The 14,487-nt window shown below is 38.9% G+C and overlaps 1 protein-coding gene across 1 annotated transcript; it reads left to right on the top strand.

Moving 5' to 3' along the window:
* The first annotated feature begins 5,464 nt into the window (after positions 1-5,464).
* tnni1d (troponin I, skeletal, slow d) lies at positions 5,465-8,475 on the top strand. Its single transcript, XM_085376522.1, has 8 exons — positions 5,465-5,526; positions 6,062-6,074; positions 6,243-6,284; positions 6,660-6,701; positions 6,968-7,099; positions 7,185-7,274; positions 7,542-7,724; positions 7,836-8,475. Exons 3-8 carry the CDS (start codon positions 6,264-6,266, stop codon positions 7,935-7,937), a joined length of 570 nt encoding a protein of 189 aa, XP_085232648.1. The 5' UTR covers positions 5,465-5,526; positions 6,062-6,074; positions 6,243-6,263; the 3' UTR covers positions 7,938-8,475.
* The last annotated feature ends 6,012 nt before the right edge of the window (positions 8,476-14,487 follow it).

The following is a 14,487-nucleotide window of genomic DNA, read 5'->3' as shown; positions in this document are numbered from 1 at the left end:
CGCGGTGGGGGTATGAATGGAGGAGCAAGGTAGTCTGTTATCCAGTTGTTTGGCTCGAGCATCAGTTTGGAAATCCGTTTTTTTCTTGGCGAGGTTTTAACAGCGAGCAGCGTCTATCCCTGCAACGGCTGGCGCTGGGTCGCGGGGCTGTGGGGCAGCGTGTGTGGCTCTGCAGGAATCTGCTGTTCTGTTCTTGGTGCATCACCATCTCCATTACAGCGCGCGGTTCGTGAGGAGGCACGCGTGTTCCCTCCAAACCCCGCGTCCTGCTGCATCCCGATTCTGTATGTCCCACTCCTTTCCACCTGGATCTCTCTCGACCCCCACGACCACGATCACCGCACGTTATCGCCCAGATCCTGGACTGGGGGTCTGCGGTGCAAGTTAACCAGCTAATTCCGACTCAGCTCCCCTCCACCTCCCCGTCTTTCTTCTATCGACACCGCCCCCTCCCTCACCTCTTTCCCCTCAGACAAAGTGCTTCTTGTGCAGTCGGAGGCGCATCAATGCCAATAGTACCTCGTGCGACAACGGAAAACGGCTTTCAAAATAAAAGCACACGCGATCCTTACGGCTCACGCTTGTCCACTTTTCCCCTGCACCTAGCAAGCTGAGAAGGACCTGAACACAATTTAGGTTTGAATTTTATTGAAATTATTTTATTAAAGTATCTGCTCTAACACAACATATAGATAAAATCATGGATAAATAGCTCTTCCAGCACGTCATGTTTATTTAGGGATAACCCAAACAGTAGATGTTATACAAGTTAATCACACAACCCTTTTTAATGGTTTTATGGCCTCTGTCGTTGTAATGCAACCTTTGCCCTTTAAAATGTTCCAACAAATCTTCTTACTGTTGGAGTGCCACGTTTCTCTCTCTACAAATCTACAAATATATAAAGCAAAATCAACTTTGGTTTAGTCCTGACTAAATATTTAACAGTATATTTACGCATGCCGCACTGTAGAGCATGCTGAGCAAAGGCTTTTGATGTTTTTATGTGCAAACATGCAACCGAGGAGCACATGGAATATTATAAGATTATAATGCTTCTAGGCGTGCAGTGCATTCTGCCAGACCATATAACACACTCACATAATGTCAATAAAAAAGGGGGAATAAATTCACATCTTAAATTTGCAAATGTGTCGATAAAGCAGTGCCATAAAACACATGCCTTAGAGCATATTGTGTAATCTTGTATCTGTTATGATAGCAGTTACAGGTCTTAATCTGTTTTACATGAAAAATATGCTATTCTAATCCCATATAAGAAGGTGAAGCTGAAGGTACTGTCCTTTTAACACTAAAATGTTAGCTGTCAACCTTAATGTTAAACATTCTGGCTTAAAGAGCAGATAAACACATCAAAATCCAAAGAAGACTTCTTATCTCAAGGAGCTGGAACCTCAGCGGAGCGTGCGACTCCAAAGTTTGCTGTACGAAGTTTAACCATCAGCGCTTTCTTCTTTGGACTTGCCTTGAAACATTTTTCGATTATTAGGCACTATCTTGATGATTGATTTCATAAAGTAAAAGGCACAGCATCCACATGCTACTGTAATATCCACTGAAAGGCTTCTGCTAAGTAATTTAGATTCCTACTGTGACAAGTGACTGTTTATAATATTACCTGTACATTTTTTTTTAAATCTTTTGACTTTTCTTTTACAGCATATTTCAACATATTTCTCCAAGTTTCTTGAGTGAGAGTCTTTATTTTAAAGATCCTGCTTCAGAGTCACGTCTGTATTACCGCTGACTTGTCAATGACTGACGCGTAAAAGCAAGCATCTTCTCTGATGTGAATCGCTGTCGCCCCCTGCCGGACATCTCCTGCACAAGCGAAATAGGATTTCACATGAGACGCTGGTGCAGCTGTGAGATTACCACACCTCAACGCCACACTAAAGCCACTTTGCGATCTCATTTTAATCCAGACTTAACCATCTTCAGACGATTGCTTTACAACAAAAAAGTCCCATTTTTGCCATGTGCCCAGGATTTTTCTTTTGAGTTGGACTGTACCTGCAGCTGCAGTATAACCTCCTGTGTGAACCTTCGCTATGTAACTGCTTTATCCCCCCCAGAATAATCCGGTGTGTGGGCGTAGGCATACCAGATTTTCAGTAACTTGAATTTTTTAACTTTGCTTCCAGCTGTGCTTTCTCTCAGGATGCCTCTTTGACCCTGCCAGTTATGAGATACTTATAAGGGAACTCAAGACAAGGCACTTATATATTAAAAAAAGATACTAAAAATACACAAGAAAGAAAAAAGAGCCTCACAAATGTTTCTTATCAGAGTGTAGCTTGATAAGGGAAGTGATGTGATAGCATCACACAACTGCTGCAGATTCGTGAGCCGTACACGTCCATGATGTGAGCCTGCTCATCCACGACATCCCAAAGGTGTTCTTTTGGATCGAAATCTGGTGACTGTGGAGGCATGGTCAGCAAAAATAGTCAGGAGGGCTGGGGCATTCAAATAATGCTCATTTGACACGAACACACCCAAAGTCCCAGGACGATTACATCTCCACCTCCAGTCTGAACAATTGATAAAGGGCAGGTGGTTTCATACTGGCATGCAGTTTATGTCAAAATCTGACCCCACAAACTCAAACATTTTTTCCAATCTTCTATTAACCAGTTTTGGTGGGGTCAATGTAAACTGTGTAAACTGTGCCCTCCGTTTTGTGTTCCTAACTGACAACAGTGTGGTTTTTCTATTGCTGTAGCCCATGTGCTTCAAGGTTTGAAGTGTTTGTGCCTTCAGATAAGCTCTTCTGCATACCTTGGTTGTAACAAGCGGTTATTTGAGGTACTGTCATTTTGGCTTGAAAAGTCTGCGCATTATCTTCTGACATCTAGTATTAAGAAAGCATTTTTTTCTAGTGGACTGTTCTTCATTTCCTGTTTTTTTATGTGCCTGTTTTTGACGCACCCTCTGGAAACCCTAGAGAGGTTCATGTGGGGAAAATCAGCAGTTTCTGAAATAGTCAGACCAGACCATCTGGCGCCAATAACCACGGTCAAAGTCACTTAAATGGTATTCCCTCATTCTGATGCTCAAGTTTAATACATGATTATTAAAATAACTCAAAGTTGTACTTTAGGGCTGTAAATGAAAAAAAAAATTACTTTCATTTTGTTTTTCCTAAAAAGTAGTACATTTGATACACAATACACACGATAACTTAACTTGTTATGTCATGACCATGGGTTCAGGTGGACTATGGAACATATGACAAATACAACAAATGCAAAATATAACTTTAAATATCTTCTTTAAATTCAAAAAAATAATTTTCCATTTGTTCTTTCCTTTAAGCCCAAAAGTAACTGACCTATTTGTGAAAGCAGCACCAGTAGAAAGTGCATTACAAGCAGTTCCCCGATACCAAGGCCTGCCTAGTTTTCTTTTTGGGTGCCCGTGTGCCTGTGCAAAGACAGGAGGGAGTTGGGTTGCATCAGAAATAGCGCTCCCACCTGCTGAGGATCACTGGAAAAAAAATATGACAGGACATTTGTTGTCCCCTTCATCTTCTTCCTTTTACTGACACTCGTTACACACTGAGGTATTGTCTCTTTAGCTTGCCCACCGCTGAAAGCAGTGTACTGCTAATATGACAGATAAGTTGGTAGTGTATGCCATAAGAATATTTACTGGCACAAAAAAACCCAAGCTCTTAGAGTTATGTTGTCTATGAATTTAATGGAAATTATTGGGGTAAAATGATTCAAATACAAGCTGACGTAAGATATATATTGATTTAATTTAAAAATTGCAAAGACAAAGAAGTTTGAGATGTAACAAACTGAACAATAATACTGGCAAGCAATCTTCAGATTTCTAGCAATGAATATTTAATACTCTATCTTGAACTTAAGAGCTGCTGAATGCACTGCTCTTAAAGCCACAGAATGCAAAACTCATCCGCGATACTAAACTTGAATGGTATTATGTGGTCGGTCTATAATGGCGTTACAGTGAAGTCAAGTAGGGTCAGAAGGAACCATGTCTGACAGGCTCATCTTTTAGCTGACAGATATTCTCACTAATTTTCACAATGATTTCTAATCTGTGAGAAGCCTTCAAGAGAGCAAAGGAGCATTGACTGTTCCATGTAACATGTGGCTCTATATGAAGATGCCCTTTGTAGCTAATGCTCAGTTTACCAAAAACACCTTAGCGCTTGCATCAGTTTTATTCCAGTATAAGCCACTGGAAAGATTAGAAACTTGATGCTCAGGGGTTAAGTGATTTGCAAGAAGAGTCAGCGCTCAGGTCAAGATTAGCGCTCATACTCTGGAGTCTTTGTAAAGTTGTGCCAAAGAATTGTTGACAGTAGATGTTTGTGTTTTGAAATCTTTGTATATGCGCCTTCTTCAGCTTTGAGCAACTGCCTTGCTTTTTAATGTAGTTTATTTAAAGAGTGTGCACTGTTGGGATTTCTTTGACTGTTTTGGTAATTCTCACAGAAAGAATTTGTCATTTTTTCAAATGTCACTGAAAAATGACCCTAAAATGAAACAACAAATATTTTGAAACTCTGACTTTTCTACACCAAGATGCTCATTTCACCCCAGGAAATGAATGGCTGTTACATGCCTTGTCACACAGCAGATTTTTCCTGTCTTTACCAACTTCCTGTTTCCATTTCCTGAAAATTTGAAAGGACAGCATGTTGCTTTGAAAGCTGTATCCAGCATTAACAAGGTCTTGACCATTTGTGCTTGCAGTGATTTTTGCTTTCTACAAAGCTTTTAGAAGTGTTCCTGAGCTCATACAGTCATACGCACAGAGATTTCTCTGGAGTCTGTAAACCGTTTAGTCATGTAAAGACCTTGGATAAGAAAACCCCAGATTCTTTGCAACTGTCTGTAAAAAGAAAAAAAAATGAATTAAACTCTGTTTTTTCACTGTACCTGCAGTAAACCTTACCGCATGTGTTGACACAGCTAACTCGGTTAAAAGCAGAGTACAATGGTGAAGAGGCCTGATCTATTCTTAGAGTATGATTGTCTGCATTGGCTAGCCCCAGTAAAGGCTTTAGGTTTCTCATAAACAGCATATTTATTACTGAGAGAATCTCTTTAGCTATAATGAATTGATGTAATTGCTTAGGTTATATAGCTACTGGCTTCACCAACATAGAAGAATTGGCAAGCTTTCGAATGTCCTTTTTATGAGAACTTATAATAATGACAATATTTGTTACTAATATATCAGCTTGTGAATTTTTCCAATTATTCCAATTGGGAAAAATGATAACATTTCAAATGCTGATCTCTAGACAATACCATTAAGGCAATGCTACGGATTTATTATTACACTTTCCTTGTGTTGTCAGTGTCAGGGGAGGTGATATTTAGTGCTTGGTCTCTTGCCAGCACATTCTTGGGACCAGACGTTATATCTGCTGTCCACTGGCCATCAACCCCACATAAAAAGCTGCCCATTGTCTTCAGCAGCTGCCGTTTGACTCTCTTCACCTCCACAGACGCTCATTTACAGGTAAAAGAACAGATGCTATATTGTGTGTTTTACCTAGTTAAGGTTTCTCAGAATATTGCCAGAGTGACTAACAAGAAGGTACTAATATAATTTTAATTTTCTTACAAGATTAGAGCAGAAAATATAAAAAGTAAATAGATTTTGTAGACAATAAGACAGTGCTTAGCCAGTGTTGTTTTGGTTAAAGCTGTACAATATAGTAATTTGTACATACTTGTACATAAATGCTGTCAACCTAACAAAGAGCTGATCTTAAAAATCTGTGTGCAGCTGCTGCTGTCTGGCTTTGCTTTTTTTTGTCAGAACAAATGTTGCAGCTGATGTATTCGCTTAACAAATGTGCTGAGCTGTCATTAGTTAAACTGTAAAAAATACAGAATGAAAAAATTAATATTTGGGATGACGATCAACATGATGGAGTAAATACATGGTTAATTTTCAGTGTAGTTTAATGGGATGACATATTACACCAAAACATGACTAATACTAATAATAATAAACTTTCTTTTCTTCCATGTGTTTGTTTCTGCTCAAGAAGTTGAAGTGAGGTAAGAAAATTCCTTTTATGCCTGCTGTATGGTTCATATTTGTGAAAATGTTTTTTAAGGGAAAGTTGTGCTCGCTTCCTAAAAGGATAAGAATAGATAATGCACTCATGTAAACCTGCCGTTGCCTTTAAGATCATCGTCCTCATGTGTTCCTGCTTGCTGTTTCAGGAGCACGACAGATCCAGAGCGATGAATCCCAGAGGGGAAAAGGTGAGCCAGCTATATTCCACAGTGTTAATCCTCCATGCATGGACAGGGGACACATTGTCCTTGCACACATGGCAAAGATGTGGCAGTGGTTATCTGTCAGAATTGTTATCTGCATCCCTGAGAGCTTTCCCCTTGACTTCATCCTAATAATAAAGCGTTATCTTTTTATGTGTGACTGCAGTAAGTGGAGTCAAGTTTGACACTCGCAGGTCTTTCCATACAATGTGCAATGTTTAATTTTAGTTGAAAGATACAGTGTACTTTGTTAGCCTTTTATTTACTGTACTCGACACTGTAAATATCACCTTACAGACCTAAATAATCAATATTTGATTTAGAATCACTGAGCTGATTGTGCTTTGGCTTTCTCCACAGCCGAAGTCGAAGATTTCGGCTTCTCGCAAGCTCTCCCTCAAAGTGAGTTGCCTTTACACACCTTTTTTTGTTTGCTATATATCCCCATGAAAACAAAACTTGATATTAATTTAATACTATTTTATATAAGAACAATATGACGAGCCATGCACATGCTGCAAGTTTCATTGACTCTTAGTGCACACTTGACTCACTGCCATATAACATAATACATACTGTTTATGAAAACCAACATAAATTATCATTTTTGTCACGGTCAGACTAAAACTTCCTCGTCCTGTGATTGATACCCATTTGTGTCCAATCAGATGCTGCTCCTCACAAGAGCCTGTGAGGATTTGGAGAAGGAGAGGCAAGAGAGGGAGGAGGAGAAAGTACGCTATTTAGGAGAAAAGTTGCCTCCGTTGCAAATGTCTGGAAAGTCCCTGCAAGAACTACAAGTAAGCTCTCTAAAGCCACAAAAGACCAGCTTTTGTAAAGCAGAAAATATAATACTATTAATGTTATCAATATCTGATCTTTTAGGAACTGTGCAAGCAGCTTCATACAAAAATTGATATTGTGGATGAGGAGAGATATGACTGTGAATCCAAAGTGAGCAAGCATAACAAAGATGTAAGTCTCTTTTATCCTCCAGACCTCTGCATATCCTTTGTATCTGTAAAATGTCTGCATTGAAATCGGGGGCTAAATTCTCTATTAACTGTATATTTAGGTCAAACCAGAACAGGCCGGCCAATATAACAGAAAGACATTACTCAAATATTATTGCAGCACTTTTACACTATGTACTCTCCTAAAAAACTAAAGAATAAGGAGACAAAGTGAGCTTTTTCTTCCTGTTTCTGTTTTTTTCATACATTTTGCGTCATAATGCTTTAGATCCATGAGCTGAAGCTGAAGGTACAGGACCTTGGGGGCAAGTTCAAAAAGCCTGCCCTGCGAAAAGTGAGGGTGTCAGCAGACGAGATGATGAGAGCCCTCCTGGGCTCCAAACACAAAGGTTCAATGGACCTCAGAGCCAACCTCAAGTCTGTGAAGAAAGAGGATGTGAAACAGGACAAGGTACCAGAATCACCACTCTCACGTCTTAGCTCCTAATCTCTTGTGTTTCTCAGTATCAAAACATTTTTTTCTGATTTTTATTTCTTTTTTCCCGGTTCTCTTCATTCTCAGGTGCTTACCAGTGAAGTAGGCGACTGGCGTAAGAATGTGGAGGCCATGTCAGGTATGGAGGGCCGTAAGAAGATGTTCGACACAGGCGGCGGAGCACAGTGAGATCACCTCTGAAAGCAGGAAAAGTTAAGCTGTCTAGACAGAAAAAGTGGAATACCTAATGGGAGACAAATTGACCCAAAAGCTGCTGGAGTTTAGTTTGAGGTAAAAGCAAGTATAAATCCCACCTGTGCTGCATTTTACCTGATAGTCACTCAGTTTAACAACTCAATGCACTTAAAGTGTAAAATAAAAGTGTAGAAGCCCATGTTTTGTTTTGTTTTTGTTACCAAAGAATATTTTGTTTTGTTATGTCACCTTAAGACAATTAAAGAGGATTTAAATGAACACATATTGTTTCCATCGGTGATGTTCCATATCTGTACTTGACTTTATCGTGTTTCATTTTATTGGCACCAGAAGGATTATGTGTGGCACGTCAAAGGACGGCAAGCAGCTTGGCTGTTGATGGATTTAAAAAGAAAGATGAAAAGTGAAGGGAGGGGGAACAACAGGTGGCAGTTGCATTCTGTGTATCTGTTTCAGTGTTTTAAATAGACCTTGTGTGAAAGCAAAAGATTGTGTTTAAAGTAAACTCAAAGCAAATGAATAAAAAATTTAAAAAAAAAAGGCTCCTTTTTTAAAATTGTTTTTTCAACTTGGAAATAATTTTGCTTTCGACATACAGTAGCATTTAATAATTGGAAAAAGCAAGTTTAACAGGGATTCATTATGACAAGTAACATTTAAAGCAGTTTAATGGCAGAAGTAAAACAAAGAGGCTTTTCCAGCACATGTTCCACCTTAGACTTTGACAGAATATATTCAGCCATGATGTCATCTTCTATAAATCAAAGCTCCAGAAAGCTTCAGAAGCCCACTAACACTGCCATCCTAGACATTTCATGCATTCATGCACTGCTTCTTTGTTTGACTGGGTTGTCTGGTTGCTGAAAGCCAGACATTGTTATCTGAGGCGTGACAGTAACACCAGTAATAGCTTCATGACTTCTGGAAGTGGTGAGTCTGTTTTTATACTTTTATGGACTAGAAACATCTGTGTGTGTTTTAAATAAAGCTGATAGGGCTGCACGCAGCATATCAGTGTTGCGTGTAAAGGACAGCTGACACTTTATGTTATTAAAGAGCTGTTTTATAATGGTTTCTACATTTAAACTAATCTTATAAAATCAAAACAAATCAACAAACAAAACAAACAGGCTTAAATTCTCTGTCTATGTAAAGGAACAGACAGTACCTATTTTCATATACCACAAATGTTGACAGCCGACTTGTCAGCACCACATATTGATGACTGTTAAGTGCAAAGGTCAGAAAGCTTTTTGAGCACTTTTGAAATCATCCAAGCATTAGTCATGGCTCATGTTAGCACGTTTGTGCCGCTTGCACTTCATTATCAGCGCCACTTGGTGGCAGCTCACAACAGCATTAATAAATCCGCTGCTGGGAAAAGTAATTACTGCTTTGAAAATTTACTTGAAACTAAATTGACATATTCTCATTCAAAAATCTATTATTGTTAATAAGGTTTCTGAACAACTGGTGAATATTATGTACATTAAAGGCTTAATACAGTTAATAAATACAATGCAGAAAGCTTAAAAAATACTATTAGCACTAATATATAATTAATTTGTAATATAATTGATGTCACCTATACATGACATTAATTTTATTCTAAAGTAGCAGCCCCCAACCTTTTTTGCGCCACGGACCGGTTTGTGTCTGACAATATTTTCACAGACTGGCTTTTAAGGTGTCACGGATAAATACAACAAAATAAAACTAGTACCGGTACCAAAAAAGAAGATTTATTCATAACAGATGATAAAAACGATTGAAAAAAATAACGATAAAAAGCGACAAAAACCCATAAAAAACATAAATTTCCCGCCCGAGCGTCAGCTCTCGCGGCCCGGTACCAAACAACTCACAGACTGGTACCGTGGCCCGGGGGTTGGAGACCGGTTTTCTAAAGTGTGGTGGTGGTGCCAGGAATAAGCTTAGACTAATCATGACTAGTCTATCCTCATTCCATGTCTTTGGGGAATGCGGCTCAGGTCCTGCCCATGGCTCACATCTCTGTGATTCTGGATTACGTCAATGAAACTAGCCTAACTTAAAGAAACTTCCCACTATTTCACATGTTCTTCTACAGAGTAAAATACAGTTCGCAAGTTCTAAGATGGAAGTAGCAGAGCCTGACAATAAATAATTACTCTTGTGGCTCTAAGCAGTGCCAGTTCATTTCACTCACAGAATAACCCAAAGGAAAAGAAAAAATGAGCGTTAATCTGCAAAAAAAATAAAATGCCAGTGCTGATTACAGTGTCTGCAATGTGTATGTGCGTGTGGCCTGATGAGGAGGTATGATTGATGCCATTAATCTTCAACATAAAGCACAAGCGTTGCATTTATTGCTGCAGGGACCAGGGGTGGGTTGACGGTAACAGAGGGTGGTCTGATGATTAGACACACTGCCCTATGACAGAGACTCTCAGGCTCAGTTCTTTGTATGAAGTCTTGTCTAAGTTTCTTTCAGCGGTATGGCACATTCAGCCCACAGGCCACGGAAAAGCACTTTGTACTAAAGATAAAACATCATGAAATTTTATTATCAGCCAGTACCTTGTTGCAACTACTCAATAACTGGAAAGAAAAACAAAATGCAAAAAGTCAGTGAGAGTAGGCTGAATTGAAGGCAGTGTGATCAATAAGCAAGGCGACAGTCTGGAACTCTGGGACAGAAAGAATCAGACAAACAATCCAGACAACTGGGAGGACGGTCACAGACAAGCAGGTTTTAATAAAACAGCGGTAGCTTATACTGAACTGCGGTAGCTTATACTGAACTGCGGTAGCTTATACTGAACTGAAAGACTGTAAGAATGTGCAGATGCTTTGGAAATAGGAAGCATGGAGGTGAGCTATAAAGTTGCACTTAATAACCTAATAAAGTGTACTATCCACCTGGTGTGAAGCTGGTTAGCTGGGTAACAGTTAAACTAATGAGGAAAGACAATGATCTGGAAAGTTTTATGAGGAACACAAAACCTTTGGAGAAGTAGAAATGCCTACAGGCTCTGAAATTTCACTTATTCCAAATCAAACTGTGCAACTTGGATTTAATAAACTTGGGCACAGCATCAAGCTTTACGTAAGTAGACTGCACAATGATAGCAAATCATAGGCTGCACTGCATATATAAATTTTAAATACCACAGGAATCACAAATAAACCATCAGCCTGAGAGAGAAGCGGGCTGTTATAATACTATAAGGTCTTTAAGACAGGATAGGGATTGGTGGATTGATAGATGTAGGTCAACTCTGTCCTTTTCTTTTGTTCCAGGCCAATTTTGTTAGTGAAACTTTTAAAAGGCAGGCCTTAAAGCCTCTCTCACAATGCGACATAACGCCAGATATTTGTCTGTCTAATACAGCCTTAAATCAGGGAACACCTGCCTTTTTGTTTTTATTTGTTTTTACTGTATTTATCTCAAGGTTATCATTTTGCCTTTCTCATAAGGTTGTCTTGTGTTTTGTGCCTTAAGTGGCCCCAAAGTGTAAACATTTTACATACAAAGTTATCAGTCAGTCACTGAATTTAGGGTTGCAACATTTACTCATAGCAAAGCAAAAAAGTGTTTTAAATATTTTTTTATTCATTTAAATCACCATTTCAACTTTCTCCCATTCCTTTGAGGGTGCAAACTAGCAACCTTCCTTTATGTAAAGCCCATTTCTTTAGCTTCTGGTCTTCTGCTGCACTAACTAGAAGCTGTATATATTCATAGCTTCCTGGGGTGATGTGTCAAATAAGCAGCTTGAGGCAAATCCTGTTTCTTTTCTAAACGATAGTCTATATTTGGAGGTAATGACACAGAAAAGCAGCTTTAATGTAGAATTAAACTTGTGGATTCAAGGGTTTAAATGGACATAAAAATACACGCACATACTTGGGCAAACTGCACCGTGTGCCCCTCAGTCAAAAAAAGTATTAAGGATATAGGACCTGGCCATGTTGTCGTCACTGAGTCAAAGTCTTCATATGCTAAAGTATTCTGGCGTTAAATAAAAAAAACAAACATTTATGGGTACTTAACTGTGAAAAAACAAAAGAGGTTAAAGCACTGCATTGATGAGAACAACTTGCAGACTGTGTATAAAAGATAGATATAGCTTTTTGTCTATTAGTTTATGGATTTCCAGGCCTCAGTTTGAGCTTTATGGCCATTTCCATTGTTTTTTGACTCGGAAGTGACCATATTTAGTTTGGTTTTTAGAAATAACCATATGAAAAACCATATTATATGTCAGCCAGTTGGATTAAAAAGCTACCAAAGGCACTAAGAGCACTGTTAGCCGAGGTAATGCCTATCATTCAGCTATGCATCGGAAGGCAACTGTCAGTAAATTCAAAGCTTAGTAAAGTTCACAGGTGTGTTTCATAAATTCGCCCTTCACAAATAAGTATATTGTCTGTAGACAAAAAAATAGTTATGAACCAGGCTGTAAACATGTTTACTGTATGTCTGCTGTAAAGTTGGGCAGTTTAACATGCTTTCCTTTTAATATATAGAAGAAAAGTTAAAGTTAGTCCACATTGATTTTCTTTAAATCTTTTTATGAATGCTTAGATATTTCATGAGGTTTCAGATGGGAGACATTAGAGAGACAAGAGTGAGAAGCCTTTTGTCACATCTGAGTATGTTATGTATTTATTTCATCTTCTATAAAGCTGTTTCAGGGCTGTTTCATCACCTTCAGCTGTTGCCATTGAGAGCATCCTCACTGGATGCATCACCACCTGGTATGGCAACAGCACCGCCTACAACTGCAAAGCTCTCCAGCGAGTAGTGCGGTGCTCTGAACGGATAATTGGAGGTGAGCTTCCCTCCCTCCAAGACATCTACAGGAAGCGGTGCCTGAGGAAAGCGGGGAGGATCATCAAGGACTCCAGTCACCCCAGCCATAAACTGTTCAGACTGCTTCCATCAGGAAGGAGGTTCTGCAGCATCCGGTCCCGTACCAGCAGACTGAGAGACAGCTTTTTCCATCAGGCCATCAGACTGCTGAACACGTCATAGACACCTCAGCTTCACTACTGGAACTTCAACATTATGCACTCCACACTGTATATAAATGCCACTTGTTTTGCACATATTCAACTCTGTATATTTTATATATTTTATTATTATTATTATTATTATTATTATTATTATTTTATTTTATTTTTTTACTATTTAATTTGTAAAAATGTGTATACACACACACACACACACACACACACACACACACACACACACACACACACACACGTAGGAAAATATTTAGTATACACATCCAGAAATGCATACACTATTATATATTGTACATATATTTATTAGTTTCAGGTTGGCCATTCTTGTATTTTGCTCGTTTGTGTTGTTGTGTTTGCACATCTCTGTTGCTTGTGGGGCTCGCACACAAGAATTTCACTCGCATGTGCTGTGCCAGTGTGCCTGCACATGTGATGTGACAATAAAAAAAAAAAAAAAAAAAAAAAAAGTGATTTGATTTGATTTGTTCACAGCAGGCCATGCCTCGACCACCACACCCTTGGCGTGCTTTGGTCTGTCTTCGTTCCTGTTATATATTCACCGCACAACGAGGAAAAAAAATCACAGAGGAAAGTGAGTCAATATCTGAAGCAGCTGCACACTTTTTCTCGTCTGCGACATGCAGAATTAATACACCTTTTAATGGACTCTTGGAATTTGTTTCTTTATATATTTTTAAAGAAAGAAAAAAAATCTTTATCTGTTCCCAGCAAAGATTTACAGTGCCACACAATGCAATATGTTTTCAGGGACTTATTAAGAAAGACCTTCAGAACATATTATCTCCACTAAATATAAGCAGCCATTGTACATCCAGCACATCCTCACTTTTCCTCCTGTCACTTGTAATGGTTTAGGTTCATCTACAATCCGTGCCTGCGGCCTTGCCGCCTTCTCACTATCGATCTCCTGTGAGCCAATAGGGAGGGAGAAGAGGCTGACGGGTATTGGTTTTGGACACCAAAGCTGGCCAGGAGTCAACAACATCCAGCCAATATAGATTCCTCTTCTTTTAATCAGGTGGAAGCTTTTGAAAGGCCTACAACTAAAATTGGAGTATCTACTATTTAACTTAAGGAGACAGTTCTGATAACATATATTGGTTTAATTGAGTTTTATTAAATTTTATGCAATAAAGTGTCAGCTTTATTTGAGACATTTTAAAATGAATGGAAATCTCTGGGAAACCTGACATTTGCTGCTGGATTCAAATCCCAGTGACACACAGGGAGAAACGTCACAGGCTGACTCTGCATTGCCTCAGGTCTCCTTGGAGCAACCGTGTGAACAGCCTGTCTCACATTATTAATAGATATTTTTGGATGAAAAATGCTGGAAAAGGGCAGCTCAAATTTTCTCTTTTTTCTTGCAACAGTACCAAACATTGTGTAAGCTATTGTTTTCCAAAACCTCAAGAGGTCTCTGTGGGTATTAAAATAAGTTTCTCCATATTTTAGAAACCTCTGACAGCTCTGGGACAAAATAAAACTG

The sequence above is a fragment of the Diplotaxodon limnothrissa genome, linkage group LG17 (genome assembly GCF_057381915.1).
Source record: "Diplotaxodon limnothrissa isolate DT_005_m linkage group LG17, D_limnothrissa_male_GT1.1, whole genome shotgun sequence".
Lineage (NCBI taxonomy): Eukaryota > Metazoa > Chordata > Actinopteri > Cichliformes > Cichlidae > Diplotaxodon > Diplotaxodon limnothrissa.
This window is presented reverse-complemented; position numbering and strand designations above follow the sequence as displayed.

Excerpts from the sequence above, each read along its gene's own strand:
- tnni1d (XM_085376522.1), top strand. The coding sequence starts at position 6,264 with ATGAATCCCAGAGGGGAAAAG. Across the intron at positions 7,100-7,184 it reads AGTCCCTGCAAGAACTACAA|GAACTGTGCAAGCAGCTTCA; the intron begins GTAAGCTCTCTA and ends CTGATCTTTTAG. Across the intron at positions 7,275-7,541 it reads TGAGCAAGCATAACAAAGAT|ATCCATGAGCTGAAGCTGAA; the intron begins GTAAGTCTCTTT and ends ATAATGCTTTAG.